The sequence below is a fragment of the Phalacrocorax carbo genome, chromosome 8 (genome assembly GCF_963921805.1).
Source record: "Phalacrocorax carbo chromosome 8, bPhaCar2.1, whole genome shotgun sequence".
Lineage (NCBI taxonomy): Eukaryota > Metazoa > Chordata > Aves > Suliformes > Phalacrocoracidae > Phalacrocorax > Phalacrocorax carbo.
The window spans coordinates 18,214,829-18,238,683 of NC_087520.1; the positions used below are offsets into that span (position 1 = coordinate 18,214,829).

General features: G+C 37.1%; 1 protein-coding gene across 2 annotated transcripts in view; it reads right to left on the reverse strand.

The window, feature by feature from the left end:
* The window catches only part of TENM2 (teneurin transmembrane protein 2), a 699,068-nt gene that overhangs the window by 536,208 nt on the left and 139,005 nt on the right, over positions 1-23,855 (reverse strand). For both annotated transcript variants that reach the window (XM_064458951.1, XM_064458950.1), the window contains exon 3: positions 2,546-2,836. In XM_064458951.1, coding sequence (XP_064315021.1) covers positions 2,546-2,771 — 226 coding nt within the window. In that variant the 5' untranslated portion in view covers positions 2,772-2,836. The remainder of the gene's footprint in view (positions 1-2,545; positions 2,837-23,855) is intronic.

Below are 23,855 nucleotides of genomic sequence, written 5' to 3' on the forward strand. Positions count from 1 at the left end.
ACTCGGTCTTGCACTTAACAGATTTTCAAAACCAAGTAACATATGAGCAGGCAGCAGCTAAAACCAACTGCTTTGGGCAGTTCCAGTGCCATGGTTAAACCAGATCCTTTTCAATAAGTCAACTGCATATAGTTTTACTAACAGAAGAGACAAAATATTGAAGAAAATATAAGAAAATATCTATGATTGCTTAAAAAAATATGTCAAGGTTTTTTTTATAATAGAAGAATACAAAATTCTCTAAAGACTATTTATTTTAAGCATGTTTATTTCCTACAGAATTTAATCCCATCAAAACACCCACTCAAATTTAGAATAAATTTGCATGCATAAATTCCTAGATGTCTGCAGATGGAAACTGCATGCATAAGATGTAATGAACAGTATTTCCTACTATATTAACCACATTTTTATCCATATAATATTAATGTAGAAAGTGAGAACGTGTACCAAGTCTTAATCTAGATCTACTTTCCCCATTACCTCAAATTTCATGTCAGTAGAGGAACTTTACAATCAGAAAGATACCAAGTTTTCAAATGTGAAGAATCATCATACAGACTTATTTTCTAAAGAAATTTGCTTTCCGAACTTAACTAAAAGCAGGAAAATAAGGAGTTACTGCTCATATTATTTAACACAAAACCTACTTTAGCTCTCTAAAATAAACTTTATTCATCTAGACATAACAACACAGACTAGAAGGCGGGGGTGGGGGAAAATAAAATCTTCAGAGCATTTCAATTCAGTCACCAACAATCTGCACTCCCCTTCATAAAGAGGGCAGATAAGAACACATTAAGAGCAGGAGGAGGATGAACAGTTGTCAAATCAGTAATCAAGAGAAAAAGAACACCCTCATGAAATGCCGAATAATGACCTGGAAAATAAAATGAGGCACTTGAGCTGAAGCATCAATCATCCAGATATGGAAAAGTAATATTTAGATGACTCCTGTACACAAAGGCTGAACAAACCACAGTGCAAATGGCTCCAGTAGCTCATATGATCTAGTTGCAGTTTGATGCATTATCTGTAGATAAATCCCTATGACCAAAGACAGACCCTAACAAGAACAGAGATTATCTCAGAAAATAGAGCTGGGTGTTTGAGGGACCAAGCACAACGCAAACACTTCCAAATGTCAGTACACAAATGTTAGAGAAACAAGGGATTAGAAAAGGGTTTAATTAGTGATGCTAATTAATAGATATTTTGCTTTAAAGGTGAAGACAGACACTGACTGCTGGCAGAATGCTTTGAACAAGTTGCATGACATGGTATGAAGTATAAAAAATGACCTTTCATTGAATGATCTCCAAAGAGCTGATAACTTAGAATAGCCTGAGTCACAATATTAGAAATGTGTAGTAGAGAACTAATATACGCCATTAACAAGCACATACATAAAAATGTAGTTTCAGCAATTAAAGATGTACTAGATAATTTACCTTCCATTGAAAGGGGCACAAAGGGCTATACGTTTATGCCTCAAAACTGCCTATATCTTGCTTGATACAAACCACATCTGACTCTTCAACTGAAACTAAACCAAGTAATTTATTTTAAAAAACATATCTAGTTGTCGACTGAGTGACAATTTAACCAGGCTATTTGGTCAAGTTAACCAGATGATTAAACATGGTTCCTATGAAGCAATGTTCACTAATGGTTTCAAGGCACAGACTTATGATTTATTCAAACAAGTAAATACCGAAATGAGAGTAAGAATGTGTGTTACAGTGCAAAGGCATAATCACAGTTTTTTTCAACTAAAACCATTTAGGTTGTTAATTCATTAATTTATTGGATATAACAGGTATTTAAAGAGAGGAACATCTTATAAACTAAGAGATTACTTCACCTCTCTTACAAGTTCACACAGGCAGTTTACTTCCAATATTATTTCTAAGATCTCGATGCTGCAATAACGTATTATAGCCAATTATAAAAGTAATTAGATGGGTTTCCTCCTTCCGGTTTTTATGAGGTGAAGGGTAAGCAGTAAGGGTAAGCGGTGACAAAATGAAGTCAGAGCAAACACAATTCCCATCCCCCCATTTCGAGTACAGAGCAAATAAGAACAGCAAAGGAATTCTGAGGCACCTGATTAAAAATGAATATGTGTTAGCCATATGGGGTTTTACCATAACAGTGTTTTAGTTATCTTTTCAGTACAGGTACTCTGTTTAAGACAGGCAAGTTGAGGTGAAAATGCCGTTATTACTTCTAAAATGAACCTAGGAAACAGAATACGGAGGTAGCATGTTGGCCAACCCTAAGATCCATGACAAATATAACATCTGGTTAAGGGTCACCAGCATTTGTGTTTCTCAGATATTCTGAACGGTGTATCCTGGTTTGACCCATTTACAAACAGTGAATTCCGACAGCATCAGAAATCTGAGAAGAGAAATAGCTTCCTAATTTAACACAAAACAGTTGAAATAATGGTCAAATGGCATCCATTCTCCTACAGTTCTTTCATTCAAGCTCCTTATAACAGAATTACTGTAAAAGAAACCAGTTCTGACTTCAAACATACCTTGCCTTGGAAACTCATCTGACTCCCTGTGAACCAGGTCAGAAACTCGATTTCCGTAGTGCATCCTGGTGTCGTGATCATACGCCTTCAGTGTCTCACTTGAGCTGTAAGACTTCTGAGTTGGTACTCTGCAGTCTTCACTGTCCAGTGAAGAACTTGTATAGCGACATTCCTTTCCGCATCGGCCCCTCGTCAGAGAACGGTGTCTTCTATCTTTTATATCCATTATTCTGAGTCAGGTAGGACGTTTTCAAAAAAGCCACTCTTGTATTTGGGGTAAGTCACTGCCACCTAAAACCAGGAAAGGATAACAAAAGAGTGAGCAGTGTTGCTACTATATATTTTTTTAAATCTACTTTCCCTGACTTATCCTTGAAGAAAAATGCAGCACAGATCAAGAAGAAAGAGAAGACCCACATGATGCATCCTTAGAAATTGACATAATTGACCTCAGTGGGAAGGGGGAAGAAAATCAAATGCTATAAAAGAATTGCATTCTATCTAAATTATCATCTCATTGAAGAGTTTAAAAAATAATGTTAAAACAAAAACACTGTTATCTTTTGATTTTTGAATGAGAAGTGATAACAACATGGAACTGACAGAATAACATTTGTTCCTGCTTTGCAATAGTACAAAGAAAACCAGCTTTAATTATTTCCGTTCTTCCTGCAGGCAGACTTGCAATTAAGAATGAAGCATGCAGGATTGTTGCATAGAGGACATTATACCTATTCAGCATTAATGCACTACAAAGGCGTACATTATCCTTTAAAAATGCGTTCACAAGAAGCAGCAACTGATTTTATTCATAAAATATGGATAACATAATCCAAGGCCCTGTTCTGAACAAAAGGTTGAACAAGGTATCTCCAGAGGTCCTTTCCAGCCTTGACACTCCTGCATTTTTATGATTATCTGAACATGCTTTGGGAATGGGCTGCTCTTGGGCACCACAGAACACGACTAGATGCCCTTCTTCACAGTCCCTTAAGATGACCAGTTTATCCATCTCAGCAGTTGGAGTTCTTCAAAATTGTGCAAATATCTTCTTGCTCACTGGACCAGAAAGAGATAGATTCTTAACAGTCTGCTTAATTAGGATGCCCTTACTGTGGCATATATGCTTTAATATATGCACAGTTAGCATGCATAAACTGCAAAATGAAAGAAAGTGTGGAAAGCAAGAAATACACTAAGCATGAGCACCCTAACCACTGGGGTACTAATTATTTTGAGTTGGTATTTGTATGTATATCTTTCTCTCATGGCATCCTATGCCCAGGTCTTTATGAGTCCTGAGGAATCCTTGTGACAAAACTTTTTGCTGGAAATGAAATCTTCCCATGCAAAAACCACCCAGATTTGCTAACAAGCACAACTTGGAACAAAACCTCTGCTTTTCTATACATGCATGGCTAAACAGGTGAAAAAATGGTTTTGGCAAATGTAGCTGTGACAGTTGAAGACATTTTCTTTCTCATTGTCCCCTCTCAGTTCACGTGCCTACACGAAAGCCCACCCAGCAGAACAGGAGCAGGTCCTGCAAGCCAGCTATACCCAGTCCCAGGCCAGTCTTACACTACCCAAAGCACTGCAACAGTACAATTTCACAATTTCTTCTGCCACTTCTGCAACCAAGGTAACAAACTCCAGCAAAAGATGATAAAAAACCCAGAAGGCAGTCATGTCTTTCGCTGCTGTAGTTGTTTGCACCCATAGGAGAGGAGGTCATAACACTGGTGTAAGTATTGGCTAAATCATTGCTTTTTGGGTGGAACAGATTATGCCCCTGAGTTAGAATAAATGTACTTAGCCAGAGGAGCTAGTGAACTTGAGAAGAGGCTTCTTGGCTTCATTTAGACTCTGACATTTAGACTTGTTGTGGTTTGTTGGTTTTTTTTTTAATTTATTTTCTTTATTTTAAAGAAGAAAGTTAGGTAACCAGGAGAAACAGCTGCTTTAAGACACCCACTGGTATTCTGCAATCTGTGAGCAATAAAAAGTGTAAACATGCTTACTTTTCCCTCCTTTTTCTCTTATTTTTAACTACGATGGTACATTTCAGAGGGGGAGAAAAAAACACCCCAAAAACACCACACACAGAAAAGCCAAAACAAAACCCGAAAACGTTCAGCACTTAAAACTGGGAGGGTTAGTTTTGAATTTTAGATTAAAGGGAAAGGCAGCCTCCGTATACACTCCCATTTCTCACCTCTCTGAACGTCTAGTGGCTAAGCTGACTTCTCTATATCTGAATTATTCAGTTCAATTCTTTGGTCCTGTAATATTTATTAAACTGTAAAGTATGTTAACTGTCAAGCATGTTAACAGTGGTGGCACAAACACTTGACTGACATTTGAGGAGATGTATGATGGTTTAGATTAACAACACCTGGCTCTTTGATCCCTGTTCAATATTATCTCATCAAATTCAGATATCAATACATCACAATCATAAAACACATAAACAGATAATATACAGTACAGTATTGAGCAAAACCTGCCAATTACTGTCTGGATGTCTTCACTCTACTGTTCAATACAAAAGCCTATTATTCCATATGAAGGTATTGTCTATCAGTTCAGAAAAACAAACAGCTTTTTGTTTTTATGATCGCTAAATTCAAGCTGTCTGGCCTGATTTCTATGTTTTTTGAAAGAACATTTAATTACTTGTTACTATAGTTAAAAGAAGGATTTACTGTGACCAAGACAGAACTTCTGAGTATTTCCATGATATTAGCTTATTAAAGCATCTTCTCAGGCAGACAAGATTTCTTCAAAATTGTTCCCTCAATAAACATTCTTTCGTAGAGTTTTGTGCAATTACCCTACAAATATAAAAATAAAAGGAAATAGTAAGACAATGCTCTAACTGTTGATAATGCCAAGAACTATCCCTCAGCCACCCTCATGCAGAATGCAAGGCACAATGTCTGCACTGTCATTACCGTGACAAGTCCAACAGGTTAACACAAGAAAACCAATCTAGAAATATGAAAAATACAGCTTTACTTTGACCTTTCTTAAGGAAAATCTTGTTACAAGAATCAGTCATAGTAATAATTTGGTGAATAACTTGATCTTTATAATGCTATACTATTAAAAATATCTTGAACTTTACTAAATTTTAAAAGATGCTTAAAAATAATATAGATAATTTGAAAAACATTTTTATTGGGGTTTTTATCCAATGACATGTTCATATTTATTACAGTACCTCTATGTTTTTTTCTGATTTTTCTATTACTTCAGGACAAATCCCAAGCACCCGAGAGTTAATACATTTACCTAAACGTAACAAAGTATTCTCATAGATTCTTCTCTCCTCCTCATCTTTGATTTGGGGATTTGTATGAACAAAACAGTCCAGCAAAAAACAGTTCCATAACATTGTCAACAAACCACTCTTAAAAATCAGACAAGAATGTCACCATCTGTGGCTTAAAATATGATGAAATGAAGTTGTAACACTCCTAGAAAATTTGTTTCACATTTTGCTCATACTTATCTTAACTAGATGAAATACTGTTTCAATTCAACGTTAAACACCTTCCCTGTTAGACAGTCAAACCTTTATGTAATGTATTCCTGGAAAGGTAAAACGCGATAGCTTTGGTTAAGCGAAAATAATGGTGATATTCAATTTGAGTTTAAAATTCCTAGTACTCTTTGACTTGCCTGTCTCAAGGGCACTCTGTGAATGGCTTATTTTGAGTAATTGACCTAAAGAGTAACTGATTTAATAATTTCTTTTGTTTCAAAGGATTCCAGTACAGCTGTTTAAATTCACCCACTTACACTACAGAGTAGTACAACCACTAACAACTGACAACTGTTTTTCTCATCTGTCATTGTTTTAGTTATGTATGAAGCACTAACAGGACCCCCATCTAACTTTCTGAATAAGGTATTTATGGATTGCAAAAGGGTTGGACAAGTTTCCAAGGTGTGCAGTCTCAGTTGATCTAGACCTTCCAAGGATAGTAAACCTAAAGCAATAAATGGGACATGCCATATTTGCTGCTGGTGCACAGACATATGTCGCATGTGGTGCAAGTTACATGTGTCTAATAAACTTTGGGCTCACTATTCACCAAATACAAGTTTTCTTGTGTTCATGTGCAGTAACTCTTTACCTGGACACAACTACAGCAGTGATAACAACAGCATAAGGGGTAACCACGGGGTACTCCAAGGTCATTAAAAAGTTGTATGAGGAGAGGAGAAAAGAGGGAGAGGCGAGAGGGAAAAGAGGGAGAGGCAGGAAAAACAATTTTTTGTTTAGGGTTTTTTTAAAAAATTGACCACTTCTTTTTGTGTTAGCAAAGTCAAATCAATAGGAGGCATGGAGGGAGGACTCAAAAAGAATTTTAATGGCTTAGCAAAGCCTACGCTAAAACTCCTTTTAAATCTGAAGTTGATTTGTACACTGATCTTAGTTAAGTTATGTGTGTTTCTTGCATTTTCTAATGATCCTTTATACTATTAAAGCATACATGGCCATTAGAACTGCCACTCACAATAGACAGAATGCAGTAATCACTTGGAAGTTCAAGAGAAAACAAAGCACTTCACATTTACTTTGTGCCCCTAAATAACCTAGCACAACTAGATCAAAACATTACAATAGTGCATACGATATTAGAAACAGTCTTTTTTTCTTTTTTTTTCTTTTAAAAGAAGTAGTACACCATGTACCAATCTGTTCATTAAAAAACAGGTCTCTCAAAGCCTGTACTTCTTTTCATCATCAACAATTGGAAATAGGCTTGTGATTTAGAGATTCAAATGCTGTTCTCATTATTTTATGCAAAGACTATTTTTGAAATGAGAAAATTCAATAATTCAGCTTTGGCACAGTACAAGTTTTCAGGGAATAAATAAAAGGGTTATTTAACAGCTGTATTTTTTGCTGATTTTAGTATTAGTGAAAAAGTACATCTCTACATCTGGATCACTTCTACTTTTTTAAAAAAGGCAATAAATAAAAATTAATTTTAAAATGAAATACTGGTATAGTATGTATACTTTGTTAGATGAAATAATGTTGGTGAACAAGTATGGTGGTTTTGATTCAGGCCAAAAGTCGAAGTATACTTGGACAGTCCATCTAGTGTAATAATGTAATCTCATTTTCAACTGATAAGTCTTTCTTCTGAGTTTTTGCATTCTTTCCCCCTCTCCAAATACTGAATTTTCCTTTTAGTGTAACTACGCTATGTACTGTGTTGCAAATTAGATGTATTTAGTATGACATGTGAAATAGCTATTTCAGAACAGTTTTGATGAATGATTCAAGTTTAAGCAATAGAATACATACAGTGCTTATAGGCATTCTGTGTTGTTTTACTGCAGAGAAAACCAGCTTTTTTCCCTTTTTTTTTTTCCTTAGTAAATAAAAGCTATAGAAAGTATTTTCAGACTAAGGGCAGTCAAAATTGTAAACACAACAACCAAATCAAACACTGTGCCAAATATTTAGATTATATATGTATTTTTATCTACTTAAATATACATATTTTTATTTCCAGACTATCTTCTGGTATTTCTGTACTCCAGGAACTTCTTATAAATCCCAGAACTGTTTAAAACTATAATGAAAATAACATCCCATTAAGAAAATAACATGCCATCAAGAACTGATGAAAAGCCCAAGAGCTATGAGACAGCTAACAATCTTAGTCTCACATCAATCACTGACTGTGAAGGATTAACCCCTTATTTTCCACTGAGTGTTGGGCAGTCATGGTTGATACTTGTGAGCACATCCTCTTCTCCACACCGAGTGGCTTCAGAATCACAGTTAACCACTTGACAGTGAAGAAAAATGGGGAGTTTCTTTCTTAACAATACTTTGTCAGTTGAAAAAGCAGCTCAACACACTTGGATACAAATTCCTAAATATTATTAAATGTGGCTTCTGATTTATGAACCTCATAAGTTGGGGATCACCAGAGATTCAGAAACTGTACCTGTAAAATCTCACTATTAGCTAAGCATCTGCCAGTGTTCAAGGTCTGAGGTAGAATGTGGCACAAACGAATTAACCAATTCTTCATTTTCATTTTATCTGCTATGAACTGTGAGCTTCCCCGCCTGAGAACGACACGAGAAATAGCAAGCTTCACAAACACATGTGATAGGTTCCAGAGAAGGAAGAAAAACATCAGCCTTTAAGCCTCCATCACACAAAACTAATTTAGTGCCTCTATTAGCCCACACAGTGTATTTACATGATTTTTCCTGAAAAGTTATTTTATACTCACTAAAATATTATTTGCATTCTATATATTTCAGTAGCTGGTCATCAAAAGAGTATGGCAACTATCATGTTGATTCCTGTCCTAGATGTTACACCAGCCTTAGAAGTAGATTGCATCATACTGATTCAGAAAGGTGGCCATGTTTTTTAAAAACATGTGACACAAACAATCAAAAAAGTACAGACATCTACAAATAGCAAAAAGTTTAACTCATTTTGCCTTATAAGGGCTTATAAACTCACTCAAATTAGTACTTATTAGAACATTATTAGTCATATAAATGAGGATGAAATGACAGCTACGTCCTAGATGCACAGGGGTAAAACAGTAGAAAGAGTTGAAGGAGAAATAAAGAACAGAAAGTGACAGTAAAAACTTTTTTGTGTCCTGGAGTTTCTCAGCCGTGTGATTTTTTCAAGTTTTTCCTTTCAGAGAGCGTTTCCTTCTCTTCTGAATGAGGCATTAATATCCCCCCCTATTCCAAACACCATCCAAATAAAAAAAGTAGATGTTTTACCCTGGGATAACATAGGTCCACTCCTAACTCAAACCTATTTAAAAGGTGGCTACAAAGATGACGGAGACTCCCTTTTTACAAGGATTCACAGGGAAATGATGAGGGGTAACGGCTATGAGTTACTCCTGGAGAGATTCCGACTGGACAGAAGAGGAAAATTTTTCACAGTGAGAACAGTCAGCCATTGGAATAATCTCCCCAGGGAACTGGTGGATTCCCCAACATTGGACACTTTTAAGACTTGGCTGGACAGGGTGCTGGGCTGTCTAGATGGTACTTTTGCTAAGAAAGGTTGGAACAGATAATCCTTGAGGTCCCTTCCAGCCTGGAATTCTGTGATTCTATTTACAAATATTAATTAGTTCAACAAGGAGAAGTGTAAGGTCATGCACCTGGGAAAACATAATCCGGGAGTGCAGCACAGACTGGGATCCACCTGGCTGGAGAGCAGCTCTGTGGAAAGGGACCTGGGGGTCCTTGTGGACAGAAAGCTCAACATGAGCGAACAGTGTGCTGCTGCAGCCAAGAAGGCCACCAGGACGCTGGGTTGCATCAAAAAGGGCATCGCCAGCAGAGAGAAAGAAGTCATCATCCCACTCTACTCGGCGCTTGTCAGGCCACACCTGGGGTACTGTGTACAGTTCTGGTCCCCGCTATACAAAAAGGATGCGGACAGGCTGGAAGGGTCCAGAGAAGGGCCACCAGGATGATCAGAGGACTGGGAAGCTGCCATACAAGGATAGGCTGGGAGGGCTGCATTTATTCATCCTTGAGAAAAGGAGGCTCAGAGGGGATCTCATCCCCATGTACCAGTACTTAAGGGGCACCTACAAAGAAGATGGAGACTCCCTTTTTACAAGGAGTCACATGGAGAGGACAAGGGGGAATGGACACAAGTTGCTCTTGGGGAGATTCCCAATGGACATGAGAGGGAAATTTTTCACAGTGAGGACAGTCAACGATTGGAATAATCTCCCCAGGGAAGTGGTTGACTCGGCCACGTTGGACACCTTCAAGAGTTGTCTGGACAGGGTGCTGGGCATATTGTCTAGAGTGTGCTTTTCCCAGGAAGCTTGGACTAGCTGATCCCTGAGGTCCCTTCCAACCTGTGATTCTGTGATTAGGCTTTAGGACAGCCATGAGAGATAAATCTGTATTATTCTTACTCTACAGAAGTTAAACACTGGAAAGATAAGTGTCCAAGCTGAGGTCATACAACGAGTTTGCTGCACACTGGGAGTCACGAGACCCAGTTTCTGGTTTCCTGCTCACAGTATAATTCTTATCTACATAGTTGCATCACTCTACACAGTCAGATAAAAAATAAAAGTCAACTTCTTAATATAATTACTTAAAATTAGTATAGCTAAGCAAGTTCACAAAATAGATTTGAAGATCAAATATCAACTGTCCACTTCAAAAGACTGTTTGCTAAAAATAACTACCTAAAGAATATCATTACTCTTCTATTGCCTAGAAAGGACAAATAGTACTATAATCTACTGCTAAAATGCTGTGAATAAAGAAAGGTAGAATAATTTATCATTGCATAATTAACACAATGCAGTTAAGCATGATTTAACGATTCTGTATAATAGTTTCCTATCACTAGAGAATACTTTTGAATCAGGAAATAATTGTCTAAATAATTTTTTATTAAGTCTTTGATCAAACTGATCAACATTTATATAAGTGAGATAGATCTAAATGCAATGAATGACAACTTACTTTATCTAATTGTCCATTGGTGATGTTCTTTTTCCCCCTCTAATCATAGGGTAGAATGCTATCTTTAATTAAGTTAATGCGATTTTTCACCTTACTAGCAATAGAGCCAAGACACCAAGCTGGTTGGAGCACAAGCTGCGCTCCAGCCATTCCCTCTCTCTTTTGCTCTCACCAACGCTTAGTCATTAGTTTGTTTAATTTTTTACACACGTTTTCCACTACTCTGTCCTCTTGTCAGGCTCCTCTGCCTTTCAATTTTCTCAAAAATCTTATTTATTCCCATAGTTTCAGTTACTGATTTGAATGCTCTTCCTTTCCACCCAGGCTAATCCATCTGCGGTCTCTGAGAACTCCTGGTCACTGTGCTTCCACATTAGACTCACTGGTTTTGATTTTAAACATATGACTGTGCTATACAGTTGGAGAAATGTAACTGACAGGAAAGGACTTTTCCTGCACCAAGCAGGTCCAATGCCAAGAATTTAAAGACAGTTCCCTCCTAATTCTTCTCCACTTCCATATAAAAGACCATTCTTTAATTCTACACCTGTTGAGCACCTTCATTGCTGCTGGCAATAGCAGAAGCTGTATCTCTGGGTAAAAGATCAGCCAAAATAAAACCATTAAGAACGCACCTTTCATTTCTTGCTTACTATTAACAGATGAACACACTGTTAAAGGGGAACTTTTCCAGAACGTGAGATCAAGCAAAGTTCCCATGTACATCTCTTCAGAGGATGTTATTATAAGATGATGTTGCTGAAGAGGTTTCTCAGCTATTTTCAAGCCTTTACAAGAGTATTCTCAGAACTCATCAAATGTAGTAAACATGCCAGCAGTTATGAGTTTATGTACTTTACTGGTCATTTCAGTTGAGACCACCTGCTTTTGACTCGAAACTTACCTCATTCTCCCTCATTCTGTGTAAGAAATACTCCCCTTCTTTCTTTAAAACTTCCATAGGATCTTTCCTGCCTCAATTCGATACTAACAATTTTCATATGTTCATTAACAAGATGCTTTAATGTGCTTTCTCCCTGCTAGCAGTGTCAAAGTAGGAAAGTATTCTTTGAGGAAGGCTTTACTAGAGACCATTATTAAGGCTGTATAAGCTTATCATGGTAATAAAATGCAACAATATTTTTAAATGCATAATAGTATTTTGTAGAATTTCAGTAAAGACAACTACTCCCAGCTACACAAGTAAATAACCCACTCAGATAAGCTCTGATACTCCTCTGTATTGGGCAGAAAAAAGGAAAGAGGGGGGAAAAAAAAAAAAGAAAAAAAAAAGGAAAAAAAAAGAGTCCTTTTTTGGTGTGTAAACTATTAGCCTTACTCCTTGGGACCTCTCTGTCTTTGTAAACACATAGGTATTATCAGAAATAACTTCTCAAAGCAATCCTTTGTTTTAAATGTTCAAAGTGAGCTAAGAGAAAGTTAAAGGGAACAAAGAAATACGAATGGAAGACAATGGAACATCATGTTAACGCACAGGAAATAGATGACACACTATCTCAATGGCTTCCATAAAAGAATTTTCCGAGGCATTTTAAATTCTAGATTGCCTCAGCCAGCCATGAAACTTGGCATAACAAAGTAAGAAGGCTGCACCGAGTTTCTCAGCTACAACTACACCTCAAGTGTTGTTGCATCTTTCAATGAAGGAAAAGTAATTGCTTTATAAAAATTAATTAAACCTCACAGCAAAGGATAAGACGAATACAACTACTGTATAAAATGGCCAACTGTAACTCAAAATCTCTGATGTAAATTTCCAGTATCCACACAGCAAGGGGTTGGCAGGAACAGAATTGAGGTCATGTCACCCTGAAAGCTGGTCCACCCAAACCTGCAGTGCAAGGTTTGCTTGCATATTATCATAGCAGAAGAGGACAGAAAGGGTTATCTTGCTTAATGGAAATCTTTTTAATAACTTAAGAAAAAAACACGTCTAGAAGATCAACCAGTCCAAGACACAAGAAGCAGCAAATACCTCACAATACTGCATAGTCACTGTGCAGACATTACTACATACTCTGTTCCATCTCCGAATCACCAAGAAAAAGGCCATATCACACTGGAGGAAAATCACTCTAGAAGAAAAACCACATGCCTCAAGACATGTTAGCAACAGGTTTTTTAGGACAGTATGTGTAACCTAACACGCAGTCTCATACTGCAACTTCCTTCTGCAGACTTTTTGGATAGGACCATCATTTTGCTTAGTATCCTCTATCTGTGGGTATCTCCAAAGAAAGCCTGGCATTTGCTGCTAGAGAAGAGGTTTCCTCTGTGTCGCTTTGTCAGCAGTCACTGCTCACGTGACTGAGTTGTCAGAAGCAAGCCCATCCTGGCTCCTCAGCTGCCACAATTCTCAACCCTGTATGTGATCTTCATCCAACACCTAAGCAGGAGGTGCCTGAGGGCACCTGGAGACAGCAAGGTCTTAAGCTGTACCAGCACAGAACACGGGAGCTCACATGGGGATATTCTCAGATAAGTTATCGCATGAGAAATGCAAACAACCATCTCCTATTCACCATGGATGGCTGAATTTAAGAAAGTAAGAACAGCCACAAGGAATTAACCAGTTAAAAAACACTCTCAAAATTGCAAGGAATCTTTACAAAATCCATTTTGCCCTTTTCTTCACTGCTATTTCACAGAAAGAACAATAACAAAGCTGCAATGTCTAATTTCTTCTCAAGACTAAGCTCACTGCGTTAAAGCCAGCCCCCACAATTTTGCCATCTGGTACCTAGACTGCCATGTATCCAGAACAGACATGCCTACATTCTTCGACTGCCATGGACAAACCTTCCAGGCAAAAGTATCAGCATTTTATGACAAGCATAGAGATAAAACCTAAGGGAACCTGGCAAAAAAGATTGAAAACTAATTTCAAACCAATGTTAGTTCACCTACTATTCAGCTGTATCACTGACTCCTGCACTATAAAATTTATAATGTCAATGAAGACACTTGGTTTTAGCTATCTATTGTATCTGTACAGCTATACAGACACCTGTTCTACATCTACAGCATATGAAATATTAAATATTTTTAAATTGCTATTAAAATTACTTATTCTCTAAAGGTTTTGGAATTGATAAAGTTTATAGCTTTGTTTTTCAAAACAGAAAAATAACTAGAGGTCCAAAATTTAGCTGATTCTACTAAGGATTAGATGATATGTACAGAGAACAAAAATAAACAATACACTTTAACAAAAACTACATCATGAAACTAGAATTTTCTACAGTCATAACCAACTCGTTAAAAGTTAAACACAAGTCTTAAAATGCTGTCTTTGTTCCAATGCTGTATTATCTACCTAGTTCAATGATTTCTTAATAGTATTCTTAGCAGTACTTTACAGATGGTAACAATATTGCATTGAGTTCTGCTCCTCCACAAAACAAAAGTGTTGTCCATGAACTAGAACAAGTCCAGGGAAGGATGCCAGTGTCTCAAGGGACTGATGCACATGATCTGCACGGAGAAATGAAGGAAGGGGGCTTGTTTAACCTGCTGAACAGATGGCTAAGTGGGACCTAGCAGTGGCCTTCCTGTACCTAGGCGGCTATGGAGAAAAGGGTGCCAGGGTCTTTAGTGAAGGGAACCACAGGCAAGGGAGAAAACAGGTGCAAACTGAAGTACAGGAAGTTAGTTCCAATCAGAAATGAGGTGTGTAAAAAACACTGTGAGGACAAATATGCACTCGAAGAGGTCTGCTGCAGAGGCTGGGGGATTTTGCACGCTTTTCAAGACAAATGCACAAAGCCCTTAGCAACCTGGCCTCAGTTCAGCTTTGAAGCTTGGATTAGGTGAGCTCCAGAGGCCCCTTCCAGCCTCGATGGACTGCGACTTTGTGATAGGCTTAATTTAGGAAAAGTTCCATAATTATAAAACAAAGAAAAATCAAAAAAACTTATTTATTTAGGCAACAAGACCATAAAGCGAACACATGATGGAAGTTTGTAAGCTGAGCACGCAGGTTAAAAAGTCAGAGCTTTTTAACTTTGAAAATTCATCTCAGCTGGCAGGTTTAAAGCTGAGTTCAAAGCTTCAACAGCACAATAAGGCAGAGGCTACATTATGTCTGCACACACGGGCAGATTGCAGAGGACCAGTAACATCACTGCAGCAGGGTCCTTGCTACACAGTCATGCTGATGACAGAAAAGGAAGCCACACGGAAATGGTATGGCACAGAAAGCAGAATGGGCTTTGTTGTTTCTCCAGTTTCACAATACAGACCACGCGAGGGAACAGAAAATGCCCGAAATGCAGTTCTAGAGTGAAGAAAATCTACAGGGACTACAAGCAGAGTTTAACAAAAGTAACAAGCAGAAGCTTTATCGAAACTCCCAATACATTTCTGCAAGCTCATACGTTTCCAAACATTTCATTTGACAGTGCTGACTTTGAAACAGTCACTTAAAAAAATGAAGATAAATCCAAAAGAAAACAACTCTGCCATATGTTATGACACTACCATCCCATAAATCTAATGAGAAAAAAAGCATGAAAAGGAACTGTAACCTCTAACACCCGAGAGTCCACCTCTCCACCAGTCACAGCCACGTTCCCATGTCATGTAAATCAATGCAGACATGTTCTTTTTCCACTGAGGATTTTGTCTTTTGTTTGGCAGCCCAGCAAGCATGGTACTCATCTGTGCCTATGCTACAGATATGTGGCCAATGACCGACTTTAGATGTGTGTGCATGATACCCTGATATATGGTATATTATTCTGTCTGGAAAGCTATATATTGTCATAAAACAAACAAAAAAAAATATCAAAAGCTGAAGTTGTTATAGAGATTTACCTACCAAATTCTTCCATTTCTATTTCCACTGCAGAATATAGCACAGATAGCAGGTATGAACCCATGACCCCACAAAAGTCAGTGGTGGTTCCTCTTCCTGTGGAACCCTGTCTGCCCAACTGCAAAAGGCTTGTTAATTTTAGCCAATATATAATTTTAGCCCCCCTAATGGGAGCCTAACATTTCCTCTCTGCTGTATTTAATTCAAAGCGTAAGTTATTCTCTGTATGTGGACAACACAAGCTACTAGGCCTGCATATACAGATGGCACAGTCACATAACTGCATTCCTGGAATTAGCATAGGAAAGGTTTGGTCTCCCAGGACCACCCAGGTGTCCTGGTGAACCAGGAGGAAGTTTGTCCATTGCTAACAGTGGTAGTTTTTAGTTATTGTCAGAGGAAGAGTTGTTGTCTTCTGAGTAGGTCAGAAAACCCATTAAAATTATCTGGGCTTTTTTATTCTATTTTCCAGTTTTTACACACCACACAGTCTTGTTCTGGAGGAAACACAACAGAATTGGAGCTGATCTCTAGAGAGAGCATCACCTACAGTAACTGCATCAAAAAGTTGAGATTGCTTTACTGTAAAAAGCAAACAAACTAACTAAATACTCAACTTTTATCCCAGCATCTTCACTTTCCTACAAGTTCTTCAAAGAGCTGCAGACCATCTGCAGGATGAGGGACAATTTCTACCAGTAGAAATTGTGAAGGAAGGAATACTTCTGCACGTTACATGAACTGCTGTTGGTAGTTCTTGAGATATGCAGAGTCAATAAAGTGTCCTAATTAACCATCTCCTTTGTAACTTGCCTTTTTTGCACTTAAGTCTGACACAAGTTGCCATCGATGTGGGTAGGTCTAGGATTTCAAGCTATATTTTCCTATGTTCATGGAACACCTCAATCCCCCAGACAAATACTAAGTAACATCCTACTACATCTTTCACAAATGATTTTACTAATGCTCCACCTTTAAAGCTTTTCTCCTCTTCACAAAGAAAAGCACTGCAATCCCTTATCTTAATACATAAAGTTACTGCGGCAAAGAGAAGAGCGAAGTTGCAGGGCAACCCTGCTATTTAAAGCCTCCCTTAAGCTTCAGTAGGTTGTTCTGCCTTACATGCAGTGGGAAAAAGAGTCTCCTATCTCTGTACCTCTGAGAGCAGGAAGCAAACTGGAAATAAACACTATAAGTGCTTTATTATCCTAAATAGAAATCAATAAGCTATGAACAATTTTAACCTAATTTGCTAGGAAACAGGATAGGAAAGGTAACTGACAAAGCATATGCATTAAGAGCCATCAGATTGTACATTTAGGTCAATACCTGGACACACAATGACCTACAGGTACAATGATCCACACACCATTACCACTTCACTCAGGTGTCCAAATGACCTCAGTAATTTCTGACTTGCATGAAATCTTCTACGAAGTATTAAAATCAAAAATAAAAAGCAAAAAGTAAAGGAGATAAAAGAATTATCTATCTTGATGCTGATTTTGGTGGTATGTTTATGTTGCTCTTTGAAAGTAAATTCTGCACAAGCAGGTGTTGCGACTGTGACTACCAACTCCCAGAGGTGCCAGATCCGCGAGCTCAGCCTGTGACCAGGTAAGGCGGTGGTCCTCAGGTACTGACAAGAGAACTCCAGGTACCGTAGAATTAAAGAGCTTCTTACAAACCTTAGACCTCTCATATTCCCCCAAAACAGAGCCTCCTACCCAAAAAAAGAGCAGGACTGAAAAGTGTACATTTGAGTATTCCATAAGTGGCATAGCCAAAGCCACTTAAAGCAACTTCTCTTATAGCACTACTGTAAAGATTTACTGCAAGACAGAAATTATTGAAGGACTCTGGACAACTTTATTTCTGTCTTTCCAGTAACACAGAATAACAGGTGACATTAAGACTGTATCCAAATGCAGTGCGTTAGGCAGCAAGAATACCTCCTTTATTAGTAATTGACCCTGGCTTTATTCTAGAAAAAGGTGCTACCTGAACCATACAGCCAACTTTCTACAGACAAGAGTTTTGTGCTTATGCAAGCAGCTAGAATGTAAACCAGAAAAAGGAAACAAGTGTTTGTTCAATCATATGCAATTAGACTAAAAAACAAACCGAGAATTTGTGAATAAACCACTAAGCCACTTTCAATTCTAACACCATTAAAGGTTCCATGATCAATTTTTTTAAAATTTCGGCTACCATAAGAACAAAGGATTTTCCATGTAGATCACCGAGCATCCCCTGTTTATTTCCCATTTCCTGAGAGGCAAGCTAAAAGAATGACAACCTCCAGCCTGAGTGAGCACACTACGAGTCAACAACTGAGAACAGAAGCAACAGAAATCAAGCTTCAGCAATTTAACAGGACAGTCCAGCTCCACAACTGTGATTGAAAATTAAGATTTAGTCAAGATCTGATATACATATGCAACTTACAAATTCCCTGCTTCAATTTTTGCATAGGGTATTCCTCCAAATAAACAAACAAGTTATTTATTTACTTTGGTTGTAAGTCCCATTCCTCATTCTCATTGATATATTCTCAAGGACAAAACAGTTTGCATGAACCCTTATTCCTTTAATTTTTTTAAAAGAATCATTTAATGTTATTTTTAAGTCAACTTTCAACTTTTTATTTTAAATAGTGTAATAACATGGTCACACACTAAAATAATAACATGTATAAAAAGAGCACAAGAAATAAATATGATTCCTCAAGTGTAGCTTTCAGATCGGGTTTATCTCTATGCAATTTATATTTGCGGGTTACATTTATATATTACAAGATCTGCAGAGGAGAGGTTCTATAACACACAAATCTCAATGCCTAAGACTCGGGCAACTCCCCAGAAGACACACCTGTAGTAACCTAAATTGCAACACAATTTATGTAGGTAGAATAACCTTTATTTGAAAATAGTGATTCTTAAGCATAAAATAAAACTAATTATCTCATTTCCTGTAAATATCTTCAAAGGAAATCTAGGTACTCACAGAATATATTGATGGAACCCTCAGTTTTCTTGTTGGATTGGCTTAAGTTTTCAGAACTAATATTAGTTCTCAGAAATTGTAGCCTGAACAAGCAATCTTTCCTCTCTGTTTTGCAGAGGTGAAAACTGATAGATATCTGCCTTTCTTGAAGTCATTTAGCCATCTGAAATGTTTTTATAGTCAGTATTTAAAAAAACAAAACAAAACAAAAACCCCACCAACTTCCATGAGGCTACTGGAATATTTTCCAATAATCAAAACTACTGAATTAGGAAATGTCCCATTTAGAAATTGAGTTTTAGGTGATAAGAATGAAATACAAATTGGTCTGTAGTTCCACGACTCCATTTAGACTGCAATAATATTAGTTCTGATGCAGTGCAAGCGCATCACCGGATAGACGGTCAGATCAGTGCTTCAAATTGGTATGATTTAAAAATTGTAATTCAACATGAAATTATGACATGAGTTAATTAGATTTATTAAATGAAGAATAAAAATGCTTTTAAAAGTAATTTCTTCATATGTAGAGACTTATCCATACTTCATAAGAATTCCAGAAATCAGATAAGTCTAAGGATAACTCTACTTATCTATGCAGCACCAGGCTAATCCTCATTTTACTAAGTAACGTAATTTACCAGAAGGACCAAAAGCATGTTTCCTTATCATTCCCAGGAACAACTTAACTATGGAAAAGCAAGGTGTCATATCATGAAAACCACCCACAATTTCTACTAAACTGTACAGGCATTAAATCATAAGCGCTGTGTTCAAGCTCCACAGCTAAACCAAACCTCTCCGACTCATGTTAGAGCCCTGTACAGTAATAAAAGCCAGAGTAACAACAATGGAAAAGAATTCAGGGCAGCAGAGAACTTTGCTCTAGATCACAGCGCGACAAAAAGCAAAACAAGTCACACTGAAAGTGCCCAAAACAGATTTAATGGACAACTAAGTATGAAATTTGTAGAGCAGTAAGCAATACTAAAAGATAAAAAGAAATAAAAGGAAACCAATAAAGGTCAGAGTACAGTGCACACATTTCAGAGACTATACTGCCAATACTGTAAGACTTTTCTCTTTTCCATTTATAATCAGAACTTCATTAACATTCCTTGGGTTTCAGCTACTTGATTTTGACCCATTTTTGCCTCTCAGCTTTTATAAGCTTCTTAATTTTGACTGTTCCCTAAACCCATCTGCATTTCTGGAAATCCTACTCCTTCATTTCTCTTCATTTCACAAATTCTAGGTGGAGTTGCACTTGAAACAATCTACAGTTCTCTTTATAAATGAATCCAGCACGGGGCAACAGCACAGATTTGCAAAATGCAGCTATTCCTCATGTGCATTTCCAAAATTACTGAAAATTAATCAGTTTCTACTGTGTATATTTATATGCAACTCTTTGAAGTAATCATTACTCGCCAGTAAAAGTCACTTGGAGGAATGGGTTGATAAAAGAAAAATAGCTAATCCGCTATCCCAGTATCTGCAGTACAATTCATTAATACTTGTAACTTGCCCTTGTTCCAAAATGCACCGACAGACTAAACTCTATATCCAACAAGTAATACTGACAAAATTATGAATTTTTAAGTATGCTGAACATGGGTTAAAAAGTCAAGTCTGAAGACTTTTCCTCCCTGGAAAGTAAGGTTCTTTTCTACCAAGACACAATTCCATTTTGTCCTAAAATAAATAAGATTTCATGCACAATTGAGTTTATCTGCCTCAAATCGATAAAAGCATTAAAATCAATCTTAAAAAAAAAAAGCATAGTTAACCAATCTGATTACTACTACAAGTCTTGTAGGAACACAGATGTGCTGAATAGCTGAATATGAAATTTACTGGTTGAAAGGTACTTTGGAAGGTCTTTAGGCATTACAAGAATGCTTTCAAAACATGTGCAGCCACTCATAAAAACTATTCAGGTACTTTACCCAGTTTGAAAACGAGTGCTTTTTCACGCATTACTTTTATAATGAGTCTTTTCAGGCAAATTTCAAAGAATGTATGGTTCACATACTTTAAACTGAATTCACTTATAATTCAGTATTTGACAGAGCTAATGCTTAATTGTTTCTAAAGAGTCTACAAAGGAAAATATTTCTTTTCTTATTCAACAAACATTTAACTAAAATTATGTTTTGCTTTGTTTTCACACTGAGGATTGAATTTGACACTATAATAGAGAAAAGCAGCCTGTGCTAGTTAATATGATTTTAATTACTGTAGTCACAATTCTCCTTGTTTTGTGTTAGAAAGAATTTAATAAGACCTAAATTTTGGAATAGGGCATTAATGCTGATAGAACAGGCTTTCTTCCAACAAATTCTGTTTCATCATCCAAGTAATTCAAAGAATTATTGAGAGGTGAGTTAGTGCGAGCAGTGTGCAGGTTTAAATCCAGATATGGACACAACTGCATGTTTTCAAAAGCCTACAAAACCATAGGCATAGCTGTTTTGAGCTATAAGTAATGTTAATGAGAAGGCCAAAGTTATTGTTTCATTTTCAAGTCTTATAAATCTTGCATTTTCTTGTAAGACACACCAGAAGATACTTTCTAGTTAACAGCGCAAGGTTAATAAACACTTTTCAAATAATGTCATTATCTACTGGGTACATCTTCAGTGCCTATTTTATCATCTTCACACAAAGATCACTATGATTATCAGCTCTGTAGCTCCTATAAATCACTTCACCTCCACTGAGTTGATGGAGATATGTTGATTTGCATCAGCTGAGAATTCTGCCAGTCTCTGCTCCCAAGCAGGGTTAGCATCACCATTTTGAAAGCTCTTTTTCAGTGAAAATGCAAAGTTGCATACCAGTAAAAGTTTTGGTTTTGTCAAAAATATGTTTGCATTAAAATTTAAATACACCATTTAGACTTTCAGTCAGTTCAACACAGAACAGAGTTACATACCAGCTGATTCTAAATGTCTGAGCAAGAGTGAACAATAAAATGGTGTTGGACATGTATGCCACGTTCACACTGTATCTCCAGTCTCGGGTGTATGCACATCTCGGGTGTATGATCATCTAAGAAGAGGTATACTTCTCAGGAAAGAGATCTGTATCACATCCCAGTCTACAATTCTGTAAAAGGCCCTTCTGTTTCTTAAACTTCAAACATACTTAAACCACAGCAAAACAATGCTGATATCCTACCATTAGCAACAGAAAGTTTCCCAAATTCTCTCTCTACAGGACACTGTTAGATCATAGACAATTGAAATGTAAAATTAAGGCAGCTGGTAATTCTCAAATTCTCAAAAAAATTCTCAAAGCTGCAGTTGTCACGCCTGGGGCCTCCTCCCCTTCTGCCCCACACTTACTGCTTCCCAGGAGGACGAAGGGTTTCTGACAATGGGTCCATCCCACCCAGTACCCTGTTTACAGCAGTAACAGTAAGTAGAACTCCAGCGAAAAGGAAGTAGAGATGATGTAGGTCTCATGCGTCCAAACTCAGAGTCAGGATTTACTCAAACTGATGTGAGGTAACTCAAGTTGAAAGTCTCCTCTGGAGCCTACATCAATTTTTTGCAGCCACAGTATGCGTTGGCAGCCTGGGCTTGTGAGCCTCCACATCTGCTGTATGAAGAACCGTTTTCATTTGTTCATTTTAACTCCAGCTGGAACCCATACTTGGCCGTGTGGGGACTGAACATGCTTGAAAATGGCATGGGCTTTATTTTTTTAATAAAAAGTCTTCAAAAAGAAAAGAAGAAAACTGAGATATCTTACATAATCTAGGGGGTGGGCAAGGTGACCTCCAGAGATCCCTTCCAACCTCAACTACTCTGTGATTCTGTGCTTTTTTATCTCTAAAATAATAACTTTTTTTAAAGGACCATTATGAAGAATTGTCAGCAATTCCCTGTATATATAGATGATGGAGAAAAAACCACAAAATAAGATGTAAGATTTGGACCCAGAACTTGTAAATGCTTCATAAAGTTGAACTAAATGATCCCTGAGGTCCCTTCCAACCCGTGATTCTGTCATTACAAAACTTGAAATTAGTTGCTTTAAGGTACTTCCCAAGAAGGCAAGGACCAACACGAAGGCAACTTGGTGAATTTCACATGCAAGCTTTACCGTAGTTTTCTTCTGGAACCAAAGGTTTTGCTCCTCATTTCCCCTTACACATAACATACACAAACATTTAAAACGTGTAGAACACTTTTGCATTATGGAACATTAGAAGATATGAGAATAAATTCTGTGCATTTCATGTGTTTGGATGTTTATTTCTACAAGCAAATATTCTGGGTAGTTTTAGTAAAAAACCTTCCAGTTTGTTATTACTTGATGGTTTTTTAATCTGAATAGGTAGAAAATATTATCTTCAGATTATTTTCAGAATCTATGGGAGGCTTTAAAACCTCCCATAGACCTCCAAAGGCAATTATAGCAAAGGAGTTTTTCAGATTTACACCTGACTGAGATGGAAAGGTCTGTGTACATCAAATATTAAAAACAAACTCACTATAAATAACCTGTAACTGAAGCACAGCTCCAGTGACAACTAACCTTTTTTTTTTCCTTTTTCTCTCATTTTTGCCCCTCGACATAGCAGTGTGAAAACAGTAAAAGATGGAATATATATCTATTGAATGACCTAAAATTTTCTAATTCTCATTATGTTAGCAGAGAAGGAAATGTACAGGCATGTATGCGGTCATTACCTTCACATTCCAGTTTCTTTTTTGCATAAACAAATAAAATTGACCAGAAAACAGAGCACAGTGTTAATTACAATATAATCTCCTGCTAGATAATTTGTAGTAAGATATTTTATTTTTTAATAGTACTAAAAACACGACTATTCCATTCCTCTCCTAAAATATTTGTCAATTACATCACAGATTAAGAGGTGGACCTAACTATCTGAGCACCACTTGATATTTGCTTTATATTAATAGACCTTGTCTTGAG